Below are 26,463 nucleotides of genomic sequence, written 5' to 3' on the forward strand. Positions count from 1 at the left end.
AGTTTTCTTCAGTCCCTTGAGACAAAATGGGGAACAGTAATTTAAAGCCGATCCAGGCCACTTCCTTCCATATTCATCGTTCGCATATATCCTCCCCCCAATCAGCTAAGAAATGAGAGAAAAATTTTGTTATATTTTAGCGTCCTGTTGCACTGATTTAAGTCCATGATTTATTTCAACCGTCTTCAAGTGCATACACTCATCTATCTCCTCCTCTCACTCGCACTACATGTTTCGGCACAAAAGTGCCATCTTCAGGTGCTTATTCAATTTACGCTAAACTAGTTCATTGCATGCCTTGTCTTCATATTAAAATAACTAAAATATATATTTATCATATATATTGATAAATGTTAAATGTAAAGCAGTTAAATGTTGAGTAGTATAACACACGCAGTCACAGGAGCAAGACACAACACAAAGCACAATACACACACATGATAGTGAAAGAGTGCTCCAACAGAAGAGGATACGTGTGACTCGCGTAGTGAGATACGACATAGGGATGAAAAATCCTGAACAATTTTAATATTTTTAACATTTAACATTTATCAATATATATGATAAATATATATTTTAGTTATTTTAATATGAAGACAAGGCATGCAATGAACTAGTTTAGCGTAAATTGAATAAGCACCTGAAGATGGCACTTTTGTGCCGAAACATGTAGTGCGAGTGAGAGGAGGAGATAGATGAGTGTATGCACTGGAAGACGGTTGAAATAAATCATGGAGAGAAAAATTAACCATTTTACTTGGCATGTGAAACTTGAAGGGAGACGTGTTGCAGGCACATCTATAAAATTATTTGAAACTTTTCTTTTGGCTTCGTTTGATAAGTTTTATGAGTGTAGAATTTACAGAGTCCTTGAAGAGCAGGATTTCGAGTTGTACATGACATCAGACATCAGACTGTCGGTAATACAAGAAAGTATCTCCTTCCAGTCTCTTGATATACACTACGCCAACGGCGGTTTCCCGTTGGTTCATATCTGTATCTTAACATCCGTCGCAGCGAATTTGTGTGAATTAATGAAAACAATGCTACATTAAGTCGTATCTTTTATGACAATGTAAATAAAGGTAGCATTGGGACAAAGATAGTTAATTACAATAGAATCTTGGCATTTAGCTGGATAGATAAAGTTACAGAATGAAAGAAACGTCGCTATCATAAAGACTACACAGAAAACTGTACTTGATCCCTTCAGTCTTGGCGTGTAAGGGAAGGCCGAGCTTCCTGCACATACGCACTGCTGATGTCTGTGTGCGTGTGTGGGAGATAACAGCGATCAAGTTTAAAGAATTCTAGACCCAGGTAAAGGAAGTTACGTCATTGTATTTATGTATGTGTTGTTTACTAACAATTTGAGAAGCGCTTTGTTGGGTTGCTTAGCCGAGATTGATAAGGGAAAACATTATGATCTTGAATGATTGATTCCTACTTTAAAAAGTTGTTGTTTGAACTGAAAAGGTGAGATAGCGTCGAGTGAGATGGGAAAACGACGAAGAATGATAACCAAGTAATAATTTGAAGAAAGCAGTCTTCTGGGATTTGGCACCGTGTATATGTGGTGTTAACCGACGTTTCGGAGGAACGTATCGCCTCCATCTTCAGGGTAGAAGGAAAAATATAAGAAATCCGCAAGCGAAGAGACCGTGAGAACCGGTAAAAGCAGACTGTCTTATATTTTTTCTTCTACCCTGAAGATGGAGGCGATACGTTCCTCCGAAACGTCGTTTAACACCACATATACACGGTGCCAAATCCCAGAAGACTGCTTTGTCCATAGTCACCGCCGTGAAAGCCTCAAATCTTACATAAGTAATAATTTGTTGCTAGTCGGTCGTTGGTGTTTTAAGGTACTATCTCGCCAGCTATCCTATACGTTTTGTATCAAACACTGGTTCATACTACAAACATCGGCAAATAAAAACGCTGATCTGATCATAATCTGAAATCTCTTTTTAAAACAATTTTATAAGAGTATCATGCAATCGATCGTATCATTAGTTACCATGGTAATTTTATTGCTGTTGTCACATTATTCATTTGGATTTTCCCTCTCTAAAAGCAGATCTTACAGTTCGACTTCCAAAACACGTACCTCCACACTGCAACTCCTCAAATTAATATATTTACAACAGGAAGCATGCAGTGTCGACAGCCAAATTTATTATCTTTCACCACATGACAGTCAGGTTTACGATGCATTAATGTTACTCACCAATTTGTGTGAATTTTAGCATAGCACTTCTGCAACATGGAGACCCCAAGCTTGGAGGCAGTTCCAGAGGTGCAATATTTCTCGTGGGCCGATTATACTGTATTCGGGGTCATGCTGCTGGTGTCTGCTGCCATTGGCGTGTACCACGGATGTGTCGGAAGGTTCAGACGTGGCGAGAACACTGGGCCAGCAAGGAGCGAATCTGGTGAATTTTTGATGGCCAGTGGACAGATGGGTACCATCCCTGTGGCAGTATCCATGTTGGCCGGGTGAGTGAAATAAACGTCACTTTATTCTGTAATAAATAAATTCTCACGACTTTGGTTTGTTTGGCTCCATAAGGATTAATATTAACGTTTGAAATACGACGAGCGAGATGTTTGCTTAAAACACGAGCAGATTCTAGCATGAACGTCGTTTGTGTTTGTTAACATTAATAAAAGTAAATTATTCTACTAGACCTTGATGCTTTAAAGCGATTACATATTTGTGGTTCTCATTCGAGAACATTATAACATGCTAGCATAAACATGCAAATGCAAACTTATTTTCTGAACTAAATTCGGCACAGAAATATCTAATGTTATTTCCGGTATACCCAGACTTTTTTTACTGGCGGATTACTTTCGCGTTTTGGTGAAGCTAAAAAATGTAGAAGTGTCACTAAAAATGAGAAATTGTGGTCAGTATGCAACCTTGCTGCTGTCTTTTACACAAAATTAAAAGTTGCCTCCTCTATGTTTTAAAATTAAGTATTATGTAGACTGTGACAAACATGCTATATACAATATACTACACACTACAACTTGTCAGATATAAAATGAATTAGCACCTTATGTCCGTCCAGCAACAAATAGGCCTGACAGATACTCTTGCTTTTCTCGCTGGCACTCTCTCCTTATATGCAAACAGTTTTCTAGCACATTCATATAGTCGCGATTAGGCTTGAATTTGAATGCTACATATAAGGAATATTTCAAACAGTGGAAGCAACGCAACGCCCAGTATAAGGTAATATATGTCATGTACTATGTGTGTATAATAAAGTATAAATATAGAACTACACTATATCTGCCCACCTACTTAGGCCATCTGAAAAATAATCGATCAACCACGTGCGCCTTTTGAAGAGGAATCTAAGAAAATCAAGGCGATACACAGTAAATGATTTTCACGAGATGTTTGAAATTCTTCTACTTAGGATATCACGTGCGATTGCGTGCAACTTGTGGCAAAGATTTCGAGGGCAGGAATGTATTTTTAAGTTCCTAAGATTTTACGAATACACTAGACATAGAACTGATGTATTTTGTAAATTCGTTTGTGGTTAGGCGCTAGATGCATGCATATGCCGGTAGTTTACGTTGCCTCGCAAAGTACCTCCCATTTTGACATTACTTTATTACATATGCAACACGCAGAGGTTTCTCAAATAGCAACGGGGGGGTAGCTCTAAGAATTGCATTGCATCTTGAAAAAGTCAGACGATGACTGCAAACTACAAACATAAGTAGTGTCATTCAGAATAACGTGTTGCACGATCTCAAGAGTCGTGACACAGTGAAATATGGTCAAGAATCCTCCAGGACTCGGAACCAAATATAACTGCTCGCGAGGAGCGCCAGCAACTTACCCGACCGACCGAAAACTTCCAGTCAGGCTCCGGGGCCCACTCCAGCCTCCTAGCCAATTGGTACCGTGGTCCCTTCCCGTAGGTAAGGCGGCCGGGGCATGAAGATGACCACTCATCTCCAGTGCTAGAGGTATAGCTTCATTCCCCCATGCGCCTCATGGCGTGATGTTTAATTAATGAAGCAAAGGAAGAACTTTACCTCCTTACCTTTACAGATGTCTGGAAAGAGCAATATAACTTGTGACCTCAGAATGTACTCCAGGTATATAATCCTTCTGCAAGAAAGAGAAGGTTCATGTAGGCAAAATGATGTTGTAAATTAAGACTGCTTACCTTATTACTATTGTGACTGTCAGATCCATAAGCTGCTTACAGTTTTTATATGACTGAGGTGAACGTGTATTACAGACTGAAATTCCTGCGGTGTTTGCATGCGTTTTCGCTGGGTGAGGATCTGTGGTCTAGTGGTCAGAGTTCCTGGCTACAGATCCAGAGATTCCGGGTTCAATTCCCGGCGCTACCAGATTTTCTGAGAAGTGGTGGGTCTGGAACGTGGGCCACTAAGCCTCGTGAGGATAATTGAGGAGCTACTTGAATGGAAAAGTAGCGGCTCCGTTCTATAAAACCGTAATTACGGCCTTGGGGATTCGTTGCTCTGACCACGCGACACCCCTCTATCCGCTAAAGTTAACACTAACTTCGCTGACAAGCGGCGGTCGCTCGGTAGATATAGTTCGCGTGCGAACAAAAGCCATCGAGTTTTTAAGGTTACAGGTCGATTTTCCGAAATATTATCTTCTGTTCGGATTACTGGATGAACTGGTTTCAGAAACTCGGGGTATACTTCAATGATGAGCTCTTTAAGAAATCAGTATCATTTATTGATATTATTGAAATTGTCTAAGTAGAAACAGATTGCGATCACCGAATAAAAACGTATTAATCCTATGTACATGCTAGCCCAACAATGAAAGAATGTTTTGTCAAGGAGGAAAATGACGAATGAATAGGAATCATTCCAAATTCAGCTGCAATTGTAGTCGCATTTGAATGAAGAAAGTATTGCTATATCAGGATAGGTCTTCTATTATAAATATATATAGATTAAATTATCTATATTGTAACAAATCATATGAATAGTGTTTGTCGGTTGCATAATGCAGTTGTACCTTGGGCGCGGGTCACCACAACGCATCGACTTCGATACTTTGATGACACTTTACTGAAGCTCGCGAAACTTTGTGAGGGCGAAGATACAGAGCATACATAATTCATATCTGTTCTGAAGTTACTACCAGTTCATTAACCAAGAATTAAATATTTTAAGTCTCTCTTAGAGCATGTGAATTACGATCAAGTAGGCCTAACTACAAAACTCCGTGGCCTGTAGTCCGCAAGCGAACTATACCGACCTAGCGACCGCCGCTGTTATCCTCACGAGGCTGAGTGGACTCCGTTCCAGACCCATTACTTCTCAGAAAATCTGGTAACGCCGGGAATCGAACCTGGGACCTCTGGATCTGTAGCCAGGAACTCTGACCACTAGACCACACAGGGGGTCAGACCTAACTACTAAGAAAGCAAAATTTTTGCATGCACTGCACTTTAAATATAAGCCTACCACAAAAACAAGATATTGTAACATAATTCGGTTGAAAGTGTTTCGGAAGCTCATTACCTGCCAGATAATTCCACAGCTTCAAGAGAAAGATGAATAAAAACACGCCACACGCCGGTAGATTCACACTACGTCGGTAGATGTACCATCTGCCAAGCGGGATTGGAACCAAATTGAACCGTTTTCTTTTGGGTCAGTATCGGTTGAATGATTGTTTCACCTGCAGAGGTTATAATATAGTGACTGAATAGATTGGAATATTGTCATTAAAGTGAGTATGTAAGGATATGAGAGGAAGCGACCGACCGAGCGACCGGCCGCTTGTCGATGAAGTTAGTGACAACTTTAGCGGATAGAGGGGTGTATTAGGAATTGCTAGGTGGCCTTCATTTTAATGTGATATATTTTATGGTATACCCAGCGAAATAAATGGGGATAATCTGAACAATATAAGGACGTGAAGTCAGCAGGAATTTCAGGAATAAAAGACTGGAATATCTGAGAGGAAAAATTAATGGGCTTGCAACGAGCAGTAAGAACAAGAAAATTATAGACCTAACTAAGGTAAAGATGTCCCTGTGTTTAACTAATTAAGCACTACGCCACGAAGGCGTATGTGGGAGTGGATGCATAGATCCACATTTTCTTGACCTCGGCACTAGTTAGAGATGAATGGTCAGCTTCACGCCCCAGCCGTTTTACCCCCGGTACCCATTGGATAGGAGGTTGGGTGGACCCCAGCGCTGGTCTGGACGACGTGGAGAAGAAAAAATTCGTTACCCTATCGGGACTCTAACTCCGACACCTCGGTCGTCCAGCCCATAGCCAGCCGCTATACCGACTACGCTATCCTGGCTCCTTACAGACGTATGTGGGGGAATAAATGAATTCAAGAGCGGTTAAAGACCAAGAAGTAACTTAGTGAAGGATGAGAATGGTGGTCTGCATGCAGATTCCCACAACATTTTGAATAGACGGAAGAACTACTTCTCTATAATTCAGTTATGAGGGAAATATTGTACAATATTCTCATAGATTTTGGGGTACCAATTAAACTAATTAGGCTGATTAACATCTGTTTAAATGAAACGTATAATAAAGTCCTTATAAAGTAACATTTGTCTGATAATCTTTCTATCAGAAATGGTCAAAAACAAGGAGATGTTTTATCGCCGCTGCTTTTTAACTTTGCTGTAGAATATGCCATCAGGGAGGTCCAGGAAGATAAATTGGGACTGAAATTAATTGCGACATAGCAGCTGCTGGTCTATGCTGGTGATGTGAAGCTACTGGGAGATAAAATAGACGATAAAGAAAAACAGAGAAACTAACTGATGCTACTAAGGCTGTTGGTCTAGAAGTAAGTGCAAAGAAAACTAAGTATGTGTTGCTGACTTGTCACCAGAATGCAGGGCAAAATCGTGACATAAAGATAGGAAACAGATGTTTTGAAAATGTGGCACAGTTGAAATATTTGTGGAACGACAGCAACAGATTAATATTTGATTCAGGAGGAAATTGAATTCGTGTAATGCTTGCTACATTCAGTCCACTACCTTTTGTCTTCTCGTCTGCTGTCTAAAGTTGTAAAATATTAGAATATACAGAACTACAACTTTTTCTGTGGTTCTCTGTGGCTGTGAAACTTTGTGTTTGGCATTAAGGGAGGAACATAGAGGGTGTTTGAGAACATGGTGCTGAGGAGAATATTTGGCACCAAAGATAGATGAAGTGACAGGACGTTGGAGAAAACTGCATAATGAGGAACTTCATAACTTGTACTATTCGCCAAGTATAATTAAAATGACCAAGTCATGGAGGACTTGTTACGAAAGATCACAAGAAGCCTCGGAACAAGACGTACATGGGCGGGTAATATTAAAATGGATCTTGGAGAAATAGGATTGTGTGGTATGGAGTGGATTGATCTGGCTCGGGATAGGGGCAAATGGAGGGCTCTTATGAACAGGGTAATGAGCCTTCGTGTTCCATAAAGTGTTGGGAAGTTCTTGAGTAGCTGCACAACTGGCGGCTTCTCAAGAAACGTTCAGATCCGTGAAGTCAGTTAGTTTAGTTATATTGTATCTCAGTGTGTTGGGCACGCGGTAGCGTTTTTGCTTGAGGCACTATCCTAGAAGCCGGAAGGTTGCGCTTTCGGTTCCCAGTGAGGTTATTAGATTTTCCAATTTACCTAACCCTTCCAGCCGCACTGTTAGCCCTTGGGTAGACTCAGACTCTAACGAAAGTGAGTACCAGGATTCTTCCTGGGGCTAAAGAGCTGCCGGCGCATAAGGCCGACAATCTCACCACCATCTGTGAGCCGATTGTCTAGAAAATATGGGATCTCGACCTCTCAACCCATGTGCCTTCACGGCACGTGCGTATTTTGATACTTAGCCTTGGAATTCTTTTACTATCATTTAAATCTCTCTCCTAAAAGGATTATGCAGTTTAACGTGTATGCCCGATAAAAGAAGCTTTATATAGAGCTGAAGAAAGCAACAACCATCATTTTTTTATTCATTGGCGGGTGAAGATTCGTCAGGCCCAAGAAACCGACAGTCCTATGAAAAGGAAATTTAGTAAGCGAATGATACGAATTCTGTGTAAATTTAATTCCGCGCAGTCCTAAAATACTAGATGTTCGAGAAAATGGTGCTGGGAAGGATATCTGGACCTAAGAGAGTGGAAGTAAGTGGGGATGGTGAAAATTGTGGAACGAAGAGAAGAATTTCATAATTTATCTTTTCGTAACATATTGTAACGTCTAGCAGACTGTCTTCTTAGACGGCTGGATGACCACTGACTCCTTAGGTGGCTCGGTAAAGACTGACTCCTTCGACGGATATTCCAAGACTGACTGTCGAATGCATTCAACCCCGCTATATAACCTTGGTCGCTGCTATGCAACGAACCCTCTGTTATAGCGGTGGAAACGTTGCTTTGTCGGTTCCGCGTTTCCTACGCAATGACCAATTGTTATTGCGTTGTCTCTGTGGGAACGCTTCGCGTATTCGTCGTAACCTTGGAGCTTCGGTGTTGGAACTACAATAGAGCGATTGTTGTCTCCTATGCAACGGTCTATTCTAGCGTTTCCATAGGAGTGGCTCTTCTGGATTGCCGACACGTTACAATATTTTTAGGTTGACCAGATCAAGGAGGAATTGTATTTATGTGATCACAACACACGAACCAATCGCAGTGTGGTGTAAGGATTTAGGCTGGATTCATCTGGCTCAACATATAGCTTACTGACAAGCTTTTTTGAACAAGATGGTGAATTTTCGGGTTCCACAAGAGGCAGGGAATTTTCTTGACGAATTGGTGACTATAATCTTTTCAAGAATGACTCAGCACCATCTAGTTAATCTCTGCAAGCCGTGTCATACCTCAGGAGGTTGGTCGTCGAGGCCTGGGTTCGATCCCAAAATAGTCCATGTGATGCTCATGAGGGACAGCGCGGCACTGGCACAGTATTTCTTTGAGCATGTCGGTTTTCCTTTCCCAGTTATCATTCCACTATTGGTCCTTACAAATATATCATCGGATGGAACAATAGTACGAACATTTCTTCAGTCCTTTTTAAACTGTACTCGTCAGTCAACAGTTATCCTACATCAGTGATCCCCAAAATTTTCGGACCACCTCGCACATGGTTCCATAAACTCCTCCCCTTGCCCCCTGTCCTACCCTATAAAAAGCCTTATTCAGAATAGCGGTTTGCACAACCCACTCAAGAAGCTAACAAAAAACATAGAGCTATCATTGTAACAGGCCGTCAAGGCCCATAGGTTTGTGAGACGTCGAGGCTCCCACATTTTCTAGACAATCAGCTCACAGATGGCGGTAAGGTTGTCAGCCTTATACGCCGGTCGCCCTTTACACCCCAGGAAGATTCCTGATACTCATTTCTGTTAGAGGCTGAGTCGAACCCAGGACTATAGTGCGGCTTGAAGGATTAGGTAAACTGAAAAATCCACCTTATCGGTCCTCGAAACCGCTTGTAGCATAGTGCCTCGAACAACTACGCTACCGCGTAAGGAAGATAATGAAATTAAAATAATTACCATATTTAGTAACTATTTCAATGTTAATACTTAATGCAACGGACGGTCTCGATGAAGTGATACCAGTATCCCATTGTCTCGTCTGAAATCGCTTTTATCGTAAATAAACGAAGAGTGCGCCCAGAGGGGACCACCTCTAGCGCCCCCATATAACCCCACCGTGGGCGGTACAGCCCACTTTGTGAACCACTGCCCTACGTGATACGAAGTTATTAATTACATGGCGTCCAATAGAATGAACTTAATTTCCTTGAAATCTGTTAAGCCGCATGTCACTGCTGGCGAGAGTGTGGGATGTAAGAACTCGTTGCAGACAGACCTAACCTCCACAACAGAGAGCACACCTGTTATTGATAGTCACTCAGGTAGGCAAGTATTACCTAACTTGTTACGGATCCCGAAGAATTATTGCTGTGTTCACAACAGTCCAACACCGGACTCTATTGGGTCAGTCAAATCCACTCCACACAATCATATTCCATATCTGTTTTAATGTTATCTTCCCATCTACACCGAGATATTCCAATCGATCTCTTCCTTTAACTTTTTCGGGCCAAAATTGTGTATGTGTTTCTCATTTCACCAAAGCGCTATTCGATTTCTGAATCTCTAATTTAAACCCCCTCCCCTTCGTTAACCAAATTGGAGTATATGTGTGACTTTGGTTAGTTAGTTAGTTATTGGAGAGGGTGGGTTTCTCCATGCACTTAGACCAGTATTGGTCCATTGTGTTTCCCTCTATGATATTCTACCAGTCTCCATACCCTACCGATATTGGTGCCTACCATCGGTCCCGACCGAGCCAGCGAGTTCGGCCTCTACTGGCTTGGCGGTATCTATAATGCTTCCCCCATCTATCAGAGGGGTTAGAGACTACTGTTGGGCGGGAAATGACCTTGAATTTGGCTCAGTGACCTCCTTAGGAGATATGAGGTTCCTTTACGTGCCGTAAAGCTACGACACGGGATCCACGGCTTAAAGTCCCTCCCGGAGGACTTGTTCCCTGAATTTTTCCGCCCTTAAAAATTCCACGACCTCCGCCGGGTTTGAACCCGCGTACCACGAGTCATGAGGTGGGAACGTTACCTCTAGACTACGGAGGCCGCTTATCTGTGACTTTAGTGGCGGTATTGAGTGAAAGTGGACAATTTCATGAAACAGGAGTCAAAAGAGAATGCTGAAACTTTGTCCAGATGCGGATTCACCAAGCTAAACCCAACATGGATTTTCCGGATGTTAGGCAAACACCAGCCGCTGTTTTTGTAACATGTGCTAGCAGGAGGCCATGTCAAGAAAAGACATGCCCTCACATAATGTAAATTAGATATGCAAATTGTAAACACAAAATTCAACTGTCCAAAAACTTAGATCTAATAGTTTGGTAATATGGCGAAATATTTATATTCAAATTGACGTCACGGGCAACTCAGTCACCCACATCGATTACACGATGATTCATTCACAGTTTTGCCCTTCTCGAAGGAATTTAGAATATTTCACACATGGATTGTGTTTGAAGAGCCACAATTAATGTAAAGACATTCAATTTTCTAAAGGTTAGTTACGTTTCCGTTTACATGCTCAATTTTATTAGTGGTTTGCAAAATAGTTCATCATTTTACATATATTCACCCTGTGGTACCTTACTGCCAAGTGACATACCCAGGAGACCGTAATTTGAACATTTACCCCCAGAGGTTTTCATATTTCACATTCGTTTACTTCTGTCTAACACAGAGAATAATAATTCTAACCCTGAAAAGCGTCCAAATATATCGACTTATTATAAATTAAGGAAAGGATAGTAAAAGTACATAAAGTAATGGTATCCCTGTAACAGGCCGTGGGGGCCCAAAGGGTTGTGAGATGTTGAGGTTCCCACATTTTCTAGACAATCGGCTCCACAGTCTCTTCAAAAACAGTTCCTCCACTTAATGCGATCTTATGTTTTTGGAAAGAGACTATCCAGGAAAAGTAATAATGGGGTAGTTTTTCCATTTGCTTTCCACATCGCAGTACAACAGCCGTTCAAACCACTCTGGTCACGCCTGTTGCTATACGAACTTGAACCATCTCGAGCATCATTTGCTCTGTGCTTCAAGTCGCTGCTGATGACGCTGCTTCCGGCATCAGTTTTTGGTGTCTCTCTTCGTCTGATGCCTACCCTTTGACCTGTCCAGCAAGGGAGGCCCTGCCAGTAGCTACGCTACCGCTGGTATAGCTCTCAGGGTCCTTGGCATACTCAAACCCCCTCACCACGATAAGGTGGACACACCAACCAAGAATATTCCTGGTACTCATTTCTGTCAGAGGCTGAGTCGACCCCAGGGCCATAGTGTGGCTGGAAGGATTAGGGAAACTGAGAAAATCCACCTCATCATATTCGATCCTGCGACCTTCCGGCTTGTTGCATAGTGCCTCAACCAACTACCCCACCATGTGCCCCTTAAGGAAAGGATCGTACATCTTCAGTTAATTTGGCGTATGGTCGTACGTAAGTTATTCAAATAGACGACAGAAAGATATAAGAAATGTAATTTTTAGCGTATGATTCATATAGTGAAAAAACTTTCAGAGAATAATTAATTTAGAAGAATGACGGGAATAATGAATGGTTAATAGTAAGACACATACAAACTAAGCTTAAGCAAAGGTATTCTGTTCTAAATATCCTGCTTGATAAACAAAATGAAAATAATCAGTTCATAGGACAAATATAAGATTTTCATTGTCTGTGTTGTGACGTCTGTTTATATTGCCTTAAGATGATACTGAAAATACCTGACAAACTAACTAACCGACTCAATTTTGAGGAGCCAAACAGTTAACTCAGCTACTTAAGAAATGACCAGCATTCTATGAAACCCGAGGGTTGATTACCGTTTTCTCAAAAGCCCGCCACTGATCCCTGAGTCAGATAAATTCAATCCACGCTGCCATCCTATTCCTTTGTGACACATTTTAACATTATATTCCCAACTAAGTGACCGCCTCTGTGGTCTAGTGGTCAGTTCCTGGATACAGATCCAGAGGTCCGGGTTCGATTCCCGGCGCTACCAGATTTTCTGAGAAGTAGTGGGTCTGGAACGGGGTCAACTAAGCCTCGTGAGGATACTCGAGGAGCTATTTCAAGAAAATAGCGGCTCCGGTCTAGAAAACCGAAATTAACGGCCATGGGGATTCGTTCCGCTGACCACGTGACATCCTCTATCCGCTAAAGTTGGCACCAACTTCGCAGACAAGCGGCGGTCGCTCGTACGGTATAGTTCGCTTGCGAACTAAAACCACGGAGTTTGTTTTATTCCCATTTAAGTTTATGCTTTCCCACTGGTCACTTAACCTTCAGATTTTCCCCTCAAAATGCCCTGTATGCACGGCTCTCCCATGCGTACCTCATGTCCAGCCCATCTTATCCTCCTTGACTTGATAATTTTAACAATATTAGGAGTAAAAGTAACTAAAATAAAAAATCTCCAAACTAAATATGACCTGAAAAATAATGATCAGAGATGGTGCAGATAAAAATTTTCTGGTAGGAGATTATTGTGTCCAGCATTCATCTGGAGAGACAGGGAAAGGACAAAACCTCAGCAAAGAGAGCTAGTAACTTGGCTGAGATTCGAACCTGGCACCTACCAAACACTAATCTGGAGCATTACCACTACACCATTCTGCTTAGTAACATAGGATAGTAAGTGAAATAGTTAAAATAATAAGAAAAGGATTACAACCTTACATTTTTGTTAAAGTGAAAGGAGGTAAAGATAATTAACAGAATAAGCAAATAACACATACTTTCTTCATTTTTCAGGTTCCTATCTTCCATAACCCTGATGGGTCAACCTGCAGAAGTATATCTGTTTGGACCACAGTTGTGGATGTTTGGTTTATCCAGTTTTATCTCTATTCCCATCATTAGCTATATATTCATTCCATTTTACCACAAAATGCAGTACACCTCAGCTTATGAGGTTTGTACTTCAATATTATAATGGATAATTTTATAATTTTTTATTATATGTACTTGAGTTTTATCCATGTTAGCTGGGTCCCTTGTCAACATGGCATGGCAGGCCCTCAGGTTGCGGATGTAGAAGATGGCTTCTAGATATGGACTGTAGCCACGAATATATTGCATAAGCAGTTGCGGACAGCCGACAAGGGATGGTTCTCCTGCTTGGAGATTTGGCAGAGAAAACTAAATACGCGTTGCTGTCTCGTCACCAGAATGCAGGGCAAAATTGTGACATAAAGATAGCTAACATGTTTTGAGAATGTGTCACATTTCAGATATTTGGGAATGACTATAACAAATCAAAACCTGATTCAGGAGGAAATTAAGAGGAGATTGAATTCATGTAATGCTTGCTATCATTCAGTCCAGAATCTTTTGTCTTATCTGCTATCTAAAAACAAAAAATTAGAATATACAAAACTATAATTTTGCTTGAGGTTCTGTATGGGTGTGGAACTTGGTCTCTGACATCAAGGGAGGAACGTAGACTGGGAGTGTTTGAGAACAGGGTGTTGAGGAGAATATTTGACCAAAGAGAGATGAAGTGACGGGAGTTTGAAAAAACTACAGAATGAGGAGATTCATAACTTTTACTCTTCTCCACATATAATTAGAATGATCAAGTCATGGAGGATGAAATGGGCAGGGCATGTAGCCCAAATGGCAGAGAAGAGGAATGCATATAGGCTATTGATGGGAAAGCCAGAAGGAAAGAGACCACTAGGAAGACCGAAGCATAGGATTGGTGAACAATATTAAAATGGATCTTAGAGAAATGGAATGGAATGGTATGGACTGGATCAATCTGGCTCAGGATAGGGACCGGTGGAGGGCTGTTATGAACAGGGTAATGAACCTTTGGGTTCCATAAAATTCTGCTATGTTCTTGAGTAGCTGCACAAGTTGTGGCTTCTCAAGCCGTGCCCAGCTCCTTGAGTGACTTGAGCTTTATAGCAGATGTGAGTGTAGTAGATGTTACTCAGCTGAACTTTGATGAACTTGTTCCACAGGTGTTATTTTTCTTTCCATCCTTTTTCTTTTGTCATCCTCCTCATCCTCCTTAGGCTAATAGCCTACTATTTTAAGTTAAAATCACTCCATCTCTAATATGGATTTCAGAGTCTTTTTTTCCTTTAGTAAAACGATATATCTTGCTATTTAAACAGCTTATTATTCTCTCATGTATATTGATGTATCATTCTTTCATTCTCTTCCTGAATAATTGACCCATTATTCTATTTGCTTGATACATCACACTATGAAGACCATTAACCCATTATTCTATTTGCTTGATACATCACACTATGAAGACCATTAATCTGTCCCAAATTTTCTGGGCAAATGAGATCATCCAGGCTCCATCATTTGAAATGACCAATTCTTTATTGTGATATTTACAGCTGACCATCTCTGTGGTCTACTGGTTAGAGTTCCTGGCTACAGATCCAGAGGTCTGGGTTCGATTCCCGGCGCTACCAGATTTTTTTCTGAGAAGTAGTGGGTCTGGAACGTGGTCCACTCAGCCTCCCAATGATAAATGAGGAGCTATTTGAAGGAAATAGCGGCTCTGGTCTAGAAAACCGAAATTAATGGCCATGGGAATTTGTTGTGCTGACCATGTGACACCCTCTATCCGCTAAAGTTGGCACTAACTTCGCCAACAAGCGGCGGTCACTCAGTCGGTATAGTGCACTTGCAGACTGAAACTACGGAGTTTTTTTTTTTTTATTGTTACAGCTCATGCATTTATTATAATTTTCTATCTGTCAGGATATTTCGGTTCTTACTTAGAAATGCCTTGTTCTAAGTAGCTGCTTGTTTCTACCACATAAACCACTAGGTCTCTCAACATTTTCTGTCCTGAAGACAGTGTTATACTTGTAAAAATGCAGAGGGTGTGCTGTATATGTATGTAAAACTAGGTGGGGGATTACCTAATCTTTAAGAGCATCACTATAACGTTATGATGGCATCAGAAAATGTATGAGCTTACTTTGAATTTCCTTAATTTTATTTCAATTATATTTTTGATGTGTATATAGAATTAAAAAATAATAAATACAATATTTTAGGTTCAATCTGATCAGAAAGAAGTACTATTGAAGCTGTTTTGGGGCTGCAGATTTTCGAGAATTGAAACTACAGTGTTTAGAGTGTATAATCGACACAAAAAATGATAAAGAGTTTACTGTAAATTAATAAAATAATAAGGAAAAAAGAAAGTACATTTTTTTTTCCCAGCCTGTATAATTTTTCCTAAAGCTAGGTTATATGGTGTTAGTACAGAAACATCAAGGTATACCCTACTCATTTGGCAGAAGGAGAGGGTGCACAGTGTACACTTACTCCAGTGCAGTACTGCCTGAAGAAGAAGGCAGTTGGTTCCTCCAAAATGTTGGTAGTGTTCTACTAGGTGACGCAGTGTCAAATCCCAAAAGACAGTACAGCTGCCACGACTTTCGCTCGAGCTTGGGTTCTTTTTCTCAGGATACGGGTGCTTCGGAGATGGAAGTGGAACACACTTCGGGGTTAATAAATCCGAGATCTCCAGAACAGCGAATATTGCACTTTCAATTTAAAATTTCATTCAATGGTTAATATTTGCATTGTCCTTCAAGCTAGCCGCTCCGCCCGCCCTACTCTCTACCCTACTGTTAAACACTTCTCTCTTCACTATCTACCTTTCAACTACTGTCCTCCTCCGCTCCCTAAAACCGACTGCCCTCTCTTTACCAGTCCCCCAGTTGGCCTAAAAAACGAAAAATAATAGAAACATAAAAAGAGAAAGCCAAGGGTCGAGCCTGGCATCTGACCTACATTCGTATTTTTCGAGAAGACCGTAAACTTTTTTAGGTCTTCAAGGCACCCAAGACCCCTCCTGGCCAGTCTCCCACACGGTCAGTTCATGGGTTTAAGATACTGGGAGTAAACAGGCGACGTTAAGGACAATAGTGGCACCCTTAGCCTAAGGAGAAAAATAGCTGAATTACAACTAGACGGTCCCGGGATGGTATCTCGCCGGAGGAGCGTCTCTCATGGTATTAAACAATGCATTAGTTGTTCGTAACCTTAATTAAATAATTTTGGCGAGGGACGTACGGTTACATGACTCTTCAGTAGATCCTTATTTACTTACCTACAGATCATATGTCTGAATTCTGTTTACTACATCAATATTTTTGCTTAAATTTAATGCCCTCCTCTTCGTGGATGACATCAGAATTTTGTCCAGAACAAAGAAAATAGTTAAAGAATTCTGTCTACTGGGATATAATGCCATGTAGTCCATCAAAATTCAACTAACATTTTGGAGGAACATGTCAACTCAGTCTTCAGGGTCAAAGAATAAGCCAGGCAGTTGGAAGACAACATTCTTCAGCAGTTTAGAGTTTAGCACACTGATATTTCCTGTTATGATTTGCTGGACCTACTAATACTTTCTTGTTTTTGATTTCAGTATTTTGGACAGCGTTTTAATCGTTGGCTGCAGCTCTTTGCATCTGCAATGTTCTCCATCCAAATGGTTGTTTACTTGGCCTTAGTTCTATATGCACCAGCCCTTGCACTACATCAAGGTAAGCTGGAAGGTATCTGCTTACTTATTAAGTAAGGTTTATTAATTAAATAAGTAAAAAGTAAAAAAAGAAAAGGTATCCCTGTAACAGGCCGTGGAGGCCCATATGGTTGTGAGCTGTTGAGGTTCCCACATTTTCTAGGCTCATAGATGGCAGTAAGATAGTCAACCTTAAGTGCTGGCCACCCTTACCCCCAAGAATATTCCAAGAATATTCCTGGTACTCATTTCTGTTAGAGGCTGAGTCAACCCCAGGGTCATAGTGCAGCTGGAAGGATTAGGTAAATTGAAAAAATCCATATATAATATGGGCAGCATAAAAACAGCTGCGAACAGATTACCTATGCTATATTTGGTTTTCTGTTATTTGCATGAAACAGTTATGTCCTCTAATCAATGATCTGATAACTATTTGTTGTGTACTGTTTCATTGAAAAGTTTTGCCCCAAAGGTTTGCTAGTACCTATCTATTTTTGATATCAAGAAGTTGTAAAACATAACTTCAAAGGATCATACCATCACCATTTTTATAATTTTTGTCTACAATTAGTATCAGTTGTGTAACCTGTGTACGTTTATTTAGCTTCTTGGGTTTTCTTATCTGGATAGTTTAACAAATTAATCCTTTGACTTGCAGTGACTGGTCTGGATACTAATTCTGTCGTCACCGTGATGTATATTGTTGTCATCTTCTACACAACAGTTGTGAGTATTGTTACATAAGGAGCATACTTAGTAAAATGCATTAGTGTCTGTGGCTGTTATGGTTTTATGAAATGGAATTTTCAGAAATTTTAGACGTAAGTGTATCCTGGCAGTAAATTTGTAATAGTTGGTCATATTGTTAATACAAAGCATAAATGCTTTTCACTTCCACATAAATATTAAAATTGTCATATGGAATAAAAGATATATCAAAGGGGTCACTGAAGTCATCCTGCTGTAGCACATCATTTAACTTGTAAATTAATGTGTATATTTTGAAAGTAAGTGGTTTTGATGAATATGTTCCATATCTTGAAAGAGTTCAGTTTTTAAATATAATTTTAGTTTAAACCTTACTGCATTACTATAAGCTTCCTTTTATCCATCACATGTGGGGAATGGGGTGTACTGGTAACAGATTTGTCAGTTGCATGAGGAAATCTCTTAACAGACCCAAACTTCTTTTTTTTAGTCTTAATATTTCCATTTTCTGTTTCAAAGTTCAAACAGAATGTTTTCACTTTAGTTGCTGCATGGAAGTCAATGATGAAATACTTATATATGCTGTTACTCAATTACAAATTCAAGTAGCCTATACTGTAATCATGCATCATTACAACTGTATTGGCACTGCATAAGGAGGATGACAGACAATGCTGCTTGTGTTGGTTGGAAAAATTACTGCGTTGCAAGTGAATGTAATTTTTAAATAACTTAAAAAAATTGTACATTTTCTTTTAAATTTTAGCCAATTGCACGAGAATTCCAGATACTTAGTTATCAGATAATTGGAAATTTACTATATTAATTCTAGGGTGCTTTGGCTTTTTAGTTCAAAATTTGAAACATCTTTTTGTGATTTTTGGAAAGTTCCTGACTATTATTGTTATAACTGCCTTGGTGAAAGATGACGAGAGGCGAGGCCAGAGTCACACTTTCGCAAGCCTTTTGTATCAGTCTGCCATGTGACACCTCGCTGTGAACACACACTGTTTTTACACAGAGTGCATTTTTGACTTCGTGTTTCCTTTGTCTGCGATGGATGGCAAACTCGAGCAATGTATCAGCATCAAGTTTTGCTTGAATCTCGGTAAATCCGCTACCGAATCCCGTGAAAAGCTCCGTGAGACTTTTGGAGAACATTCTTTAAGTCAGACAGCAGTTTTTGAATGGCATTCACGTTTCAAGGCTGGTCCAGTCGAGTGTCAGTTGAAGATGACGAACGTTCAGGGTCACCAAGCACCAGCAAAACGACAGAAAATGTTGAAAAAATTCGAGAAGTCATCCATGAAGACTGTCGCCGAACAATCCATGAGCTAGTAGACACCGTTGTGATCAGTTATAGAGTTTGCCAGGAGATCTTAACAGAAAAATTTAACATGTGTCGCATTGCCAAAAAGATTGTTTCCAGACTCTTGACAATGATCAAAAGCAGCAGCGTGCAAACATATGTCTTGAGCTACGAGAGAATGCTAACGAGGACCCAACTTTATCTCCATGATCATAACGGCTGACGAAAGTTAGATTTAAAGTTATGATTCAGAAACAAAGCAACAATTATCGCAGTGGAAGAGCTCACAGTCACCAAGAGCAAAAAAGGCGTGGCAGGTCTGGAATTCATCAAAGAGCGTGCTCATGGTCTTTTCCGATGTGGAGGAGATTGTTCACCCAGAATTTGTTCCTCCTAACATTATGGTCAACTCTTGACTTCTACTGTGACGTTTTGAGACGCTTGAAAGAAAATTTTCAATGAAAAGGGCCAGAACTTTGGCGCAACCACAACTGGCCCCTTCATCACGACAAACGCGCCCACCCACAAGTCCCTGAAAACCACAGAGTTTGTGACTAACAACAACATGGTTATCGTTCCTCATTCTCCCTACTCGCTGGGCATAACCCCCTGAGATTTTGCTTTGTTTCCCAAATTGAAAATGAAACTGAAGGGGCGACGTTTAGAAACAGTGTCTGACATCCAAGGGGAATTGCAAGTGGTACTCGACAGTATAAAGGAAAGTGACTTCCACGGTAGCTTTTGAGCATGGAATAAACAATGGGATCTCTATATACATTCCCAAGAAGACATTTGAAGGAGATGGGAGCCAAAATTAAGTATGTCCGGCCAACATTTCTTTTTTGACCTAGTCCGGAAACTTTCTGATACTCCTCATATAATCTATGGCACATTTAGAGTTACAACACAAGGAATTCACAAATTATGTAGCGTAGTATTATGTAAAATATAAAATTAGTCAAATGTTCAGTGACTTATGTTGGACACAGTCTTATCTGAGATAAGCAGAGATCTCAAATTTGTGCTCTGATAAAAATTATTATAGGAATGACTGAATTGGGTGGAGCTTCATTTCCATCATTTTCAGCTGTAACAGTGTATGACATTCTCATTTCCACACAGTTATAGGGTTCAGTTCCAGATGCTTTAAGAAGCGACATCATTTTCTTGGTATTATATTACCACTATCACAAGATCTAATGAAGGTGACAGGCAAAATAGTTTCTCCTTTATTGTTTTACCATACATTTCCTTTGTCCATCTTATCATTCTTGCCATTTTCTCTCCCTTTCTTTCACATTAAAGCATTTTCATGCCCCCTATTCTTCTCTTTCTTTATCTCTTCATCCCCTTTCTTCCATTATCCTGTGTTCCTTTTCCATCCCTTTTATATGTTACATTACAATATATTACATTACATGCCACAGCTCCACAGTTGTTGTTGTTGTTGTTGTTATTGGAGAGGGTGGGTTTCCCCATGCACTTAGACCAGATATTGGTCCATTGTGCATCCCCCTGTGATATTCTACCAGTCTCTATACCCTACCGGTACTGGTGCGTGCCATCAGTCCCGACTCAGCCAGCGAGTTCAGCCTCTACTGGCTCAGCGGTATCTTGATGCTTCCCCCATCTACCAGAGGCGTTAGAGACTACTGTTGGGCAGGAAATGTCCTGAATTTGGCTCAGAGGTCCCCTTGAGACATAGTCAAAATGACTGTAGGATGAAGAATATGTCCTACAAATACAGAAACATATATACAGCAAAACTGTAGTTCTCACACAAGGAAACCAAAGAAGCACAGTGGTCACACATGAGGCTATTCAAAGATATATCCACATTATACATCAATACTATCAACTTGCGCTACATAGCACGTCCACAAAGTAAGTTTCCCACTCATCCCACAGCTAGCAAACCTTTTATTGCGCGAAGCGACTGCGCGTACGTGATGGAGCAATGACGTAAATGACACATGCACAAACGGAATTTCCCGCGTTCCCACAGTAGCATCGTTGCAGCTGTCGAAGATGGAGGCTCTTTATTCCAGCTCCCGCCGACTGTGAAGTGCGGTCAGTGATAAAGTTTTTGAATGCACAGAGCATAGCGCCGATCGAAATTCATCGCCAGCTGTGCTGGGTCTATGGGCCTAACGTCATGAGCAAGCAGATGGTGCGTCGCTGGTGCAGACAATTTTCAGCAGGTCGACAAAGTGTGCATGATGAGAAGCGCAGTGGGCGGCCATCCATCATTACAGACGACCTGGTGGAGCTTGTGCGGGAACGCATTATGGAGAATCGTCGCGTCACAATTGCGGAACTCAGCAGTCATGTCCCGCAGATTTCCCGCTCCTTGTTGCACGAAATTATCACGGAGCACCTGTTGTTAAGGAAATTGTGCGCCAGGTGGGTGCCGAAGCAACTGACACCAGAACACAAAACAAAGCGCACGTAGTAAGCATTGACCTTTATGCAGCGGTACCATGATGACGGCGAAGAGTTTCTGGACCGGATCATCACAGGTGATGAAACGTGGATTGCACACAACACCCCAGAAACCAAGCAGCAATCAATGCATTGACGTCACAGTGGATCTCCCTGTAAGACGAAATTCAAGCAGACGTCGGCGCGGAAAGTGATGTGCACGGTATGCTGGAACAGACGGGGCGTTCTCCACGTCGACTTCCTGACCAGAGGTGAGATGGTGAATGCTGAGCGTTACTGTGAAACACTGCAGAACAGGCGGCGCGCTTAGTGCCGGTATTGTCTTCCTGCACGATAACGCTAGGCCGCACACGGCTCGACGGACAGCAAGTCTCCTGCAGGAGTTCAGCTGGGAAGTGTTTAATCATCCACCCTACAGCCTGGACCTCGCTCCCAGTGATTTCCATCTTTTCCTACACCTCAAGAAATTCCTGTCTGGTGAGCGTCAGCGTTTTGAGAATGACAGAGAGGTGGAGATGGTTGTCACACAGTGGTTCCAATCCCAGGCGGCAGACTTCTATGACACAGGTATTCAAAAGTTGGTCCCACGGTATGACAAACGTCTCAATTCCGGTGGCGATTATGTTGAAAAATTGCTGAACACTTGCTGTATCTGTCGCAATAAATATTTCCATGAAATTGTGTTTTGTTTCTGTAAACGGCCCCAGGGAAACTTACTTTCTGGACGAGCCTCGTATTTACAGGACCTTTAAACAGATGACTTACTTTTTAAACAGTAAGTATTCATCAACAGAGTAGAATGGGTGTGTGTCTTAAGTATCATTTTGGTGCTATTTTAAATCCTGCTTTTTCATCCATAAGCCTTTTGAGATCAAATGGCAGATTATTGAAAATCTTGGTCCTAGCATAAATGCGCTTTTCTTAAAGCACGAGAGGTTGGAAGTTGGTTTATGGAGATAGCAATGTCATATATTGACACCATGTACTTCTTCAATGGCCAAAACCCAGAAGATGACTTTCTTCTTTGTTATTGTTTATTAATGAAAATATGTATTCACATTGAAGAGTTAAGATCTCTAGTCTCTTATAAACAAATAGATCTCTGCAAGAGTTTCAGGATTTGACGAGTCATGAGACTACGAGTAAAAATGTTCTTTTGCAGTATAAATACATTTTTGCTGTTAAATGAATTATGCCAGAAAATTATTTCATATTTCATTAAAGAGTGAGAAAAGCAAACTAAATTGATTTGAGGGTGTCAGTGTGGGTGATATGCAACATAGATCTAATTGCATAACATGTTACACTTAGCTTTGGAACCAATTGATGGATATGGTTTTTCCAGTTTAAATGATTATCAATTTGCAAGCCAAAGAATTTTTTGTTTGCTTCCTCTTCCAGTTATTTATAATTTCATTATTATATTCACATGTTAACTCCTCTTTGGGTTTTCTCTGAGCATGAAACGAACTGTCCGTTATTTATATGTAGATGTTTTAATTGTCCTTTTGTTAAAAAAGACAGAATTTCTCACTTGAAGTATTTTATTTCTTATTCTGACTCCTAGCTTTTGAAGGTGGCTTACATATTTATATGAAATCAGTGCAGGCCTGGTTAGTGATTTGATCATGGTCAGTGAGTATGTGCAGGTAAAAATAACTGTCTCTTTGGATGCGATGTGACATAGTCTGGTAGTTACCTTATCTCCCAAACTATATCGCATTCCATCCCAGAAAAATAAATTTTCTTAGCCACTGTCATGAAAACCTCATACTTCATATGTTTGGGTAAAATTAAGCTAGTATGCAATGATGTCCTTTTTGTAGTTATGCCTCACAGATTAAGCACACTTCTGATGATGTTTGCAGTAATTTTTATTAACTGAATGATGGATTTTTTTACTGTTGACAAACGATTTCATGTCAGTGTTTTAATAAAAGGAGTGACAAACTCAGTACAGAACTGTTCTTATAGGAAAACGGCTGTTGGTAGTGTTAGAAATTTTTTTGTTGTGGAAAGATTTATATTTCAAAATTAGAAGTAAGAATCACTGCATCACACCTTTTGATTCCTTGTGTATGAAATTGAATACTGCTTGTGTCATTGACAGGGAGGAATGAAAGCTGTGGTATGGACAGACTGCTTCCAAGTTCTAATTCTCTACTCATCAATGATTGCTGTGCTGGTGAAAGGAACTATAGATATTGGTGGAGTGGCCACTGTTTGGGAACGCAATAATCGATCAGGACGTTCAGATTTCTTCAAGTATGTTGTGGTAATCAAACATTTACTTATTTAACCAAATGATATCCCCATCATAACTGGGTTGAGAATCTAGTTCTTTCTGCCCCTTGAATGTTTGTAACTATTGAAACTCTGCTCACTACCTGCTTATCACTGTTTTTTGCTTGGCATATTCTTCAACCTTAAAGATGGAGTCGTCATGTTCCTCTGAAACGCTGGTTGACTCTCAGTGGAGTACATGGTGTTATATCCATTATGATAGAACTCTTTAGCATTAATGCTCTTCACTTTATTTTCCCAACAGATCAGTTAAATTTATAACATGTTGCTGTGCTATCATAATATATAGTAATGATTTTAAATTACATTTAACTGTATTAGGTGCAGGAGGAGTTTAAACCTTCGTAGTTACTTATCTGCAAATTGTAGATCTCCAAGAATTTGTCTCAACTCTTTATAGAAGCATTTAATTGACATTTCTTCATAAATTATTTACCAATCCTGGTTCTGTTGCTGAAGCTATGTAATAATTTAATGAACAATTCTTCTTAACCTTAAGATCAGATGAGGGCCATATTTTTTTTTTTAAACAGGATCCTTTAGAAAATCTGCCCCAAACACATAATTGTGCGTGGGCTATTTGGAAAGTAATTTCCATTTATTTTAGAGCAGGGAAGGGCTCGCACATGTGAGGTGATGTTGCATGACTCGTTGTTTTATAACCATCGTATAACTCATTCATTCATTTCCTTTATTTTCCATATGTTCATACAGATAACATACCTAGGATGTGGAAATGGTCCCTTTGAAAATAGATATATCAAGATACATATACAAAATTACATGAGTCACATAATCAAAATCACTTACATTAATTGATTAACATAAATAATAATATAAAGTAAAAAAATGTAATAAGATTTTAATTAATAAACATAATTTAAAAATAACTTACTATAGAACTTGAATTCATAAAATTTTGTTTAAATTACATATATGAACTGAATTAAATACATTACAAATTTAAACACTTGTGACCANTATTAATTGTGTATAAAAGTAATGAATATATGTATGAATGTATGAGGGGTAGGCCTCCTCGGCCCTTGCACCGCGACCTACTGTGGTCTATTGTGCTTAATGAATATATGTACTGACAATAGAACATCATTTCCAAATTCTTAAGAATGTCCCTACAAGACTCTCTTGGTCTAGAATTCGTTATAATTCTAATAACTTTCTTTTGAATATAAAAACTTTGTTAACACAACAAGAACCACCCCAAAAAGTATATCATAACTTATGATAGAATGTATATGAGCAAAATAAATTAGCTTTAATGTATATAAAAGGATAATATATTTTATACTTATCAATTCATAACATGCAATGGCAATTTTATTAATAACATAATGAATATGCTGTTTCTGTGAAAGAGTATCATCAATAATTAATGCCAGAAATTTTGTCTCAGTCACATTTGTTCAATTTATTTGATCATAATTAATTTGAGTAGTGATATTATAATAATAATTCATGGGTCAAAACTTGACATATTGGGTCTTATTAAAATTCAAGGTAAGCAAATTAGCATTAAACCATGTATTTATATCTTTGAAAGTTTGATTAAGATTTATTTAAAAGTTTAACTTATTAGTGTCAGTTACTATAATACTGGTGTTGTCTGCAAATAATACCATATTATTATTTTTATTTATTATTTTAGGTAAGTCATTAATATAAAGCAGGAAAAACAAGGGACCAAGAATCGAGCCCGGTGGAACACCACATTTAATTGTTTCCCATTTCAATAAGTTGTTATTGTCAATTCTATTATCCAGTACAACTCTTTGATATCTACCTGTCAAATGAGATCCAATAAGTGTTTTGAATTTTCATTCAGTTACATAGAATTCCAATTTATCCAATAATAATTTATGGTTAACACAATCAAATGCCTTTTGTAAATCACAAAAAATGCCTCCCACCATTAACTTATTATTCATCGCTGTTAAAATATTATTTATCAATGTAAAAGCTGCCCTCTCAGTTGAGGATTGTGTCTTAAAAACCATATTGTTCGTGTACCAACAGATTATTTGCTTCATTATGAGTAACAAGTCTCGCATAGTTTTGTATATTCCAATTTTTATGTTTTAGGACATCATCATCATCAGTAATCTGTCAGACGACAGGTCCACAGTCTCTTCCAAAACAGTTCCTCCACTTAATGCGATCTAGAGCTTTTGCCTTCAAATGACAGTATCCTCTTCTGTCTCCAAGGTCATCCAGCATCTTCTTACGTCTTCTTCCTCGTCTTCTTGTCACTTCTATCCACCCCTCTATCTTTCCTTCGATAACTTCTTTTAGAAGGCAGTCTCTGCGTAAAACATGACCAATCCAATGAGCCTTCCGTTTTCTTATTTTGTGTAGGATATTCCTCTGCTAAACTACTCCCCCAATCGGATCTCCGGGGGGGAGTGTTTCTAGAGGAAATGTCATGCAGGCGTTACAACAAGAAAAAGTGCGAAGATCAGAAGAAACAGCATGGATACAAGATTGGAACATGGAATGTCAGGACCTTGAATCAAGCAGGAAAATTGGAGAATTTGAAAACGGAAATGCAGAAGAATGAAGTGTCTGT

The 26,463-nt window shown here is 39.7% G+C and overlaps 1 protein-coding gene across 8 annotated transcripts in view; it reads left to right on the top strand.

Annotated features, from left to right (window-relative positions):
* Nucleotides 1-26,463, top strand: part of LOC111865235 (sodium-coupled monocarboxylate transporter 1) — a 380,779-nt gene that overhangs the window by 315,573 nt on the left and 38,743 nt on the right. For 7 of the 8 annotated variants that reach the window (XR_004513107.1, XM_023853126.2, XM_033751735.1 and 4 more), the window contains 5 exons: nucleotides 2,250-2,499; nucleotides 13,360-13,519; nucleotides 17,021-17,138; nucleotides 17,775-17,842; nucleotides 23,686-23,840. Coding sequence is in view for 7 of the 8 variants with exons in the window: in XM_023853126.2 (XP_023708894.1) it covers nucleotides 2,267-2,499; nucleotides 13,360-13,519; nucleotides 17,021-17,138; nucleotides 17,775-17,842; nucleotides 23,686-23,840 (734 nt within the window). In the remaining variant the exon portion in view is untranslated. Of the gene's footprint in view, nucleotides 1-1,213; nucleotides 1,321-2,249; nucleotides 2,500-13,359; nucleotides 13,520-17,020; nucleotides 17,139-17,774; nucleotides 17,843-23,685; nucleotides 23,841-26,463 lie in introns of all 8 variants that reach the window. The other variant, XM_033751739.1, reaches the window with a different exon arrangement.

The sequence above is a fragment of the Cryptotermes secundus genome, unplaced genomic scaffold (genome assembly GCF_002891405.2).
Source record: "Cryptotermes secundus unplaced genomic scaffold, Csec_1.0 scaffold614, whole genome shotgun sequence".
NCBI classification, from domain to species: Eukaryota; Metazoa; Arthropoda; class Insecta; order Blattodea; family Kalotermitidae; genus Cryptotermes; species Cryptotermes secundus.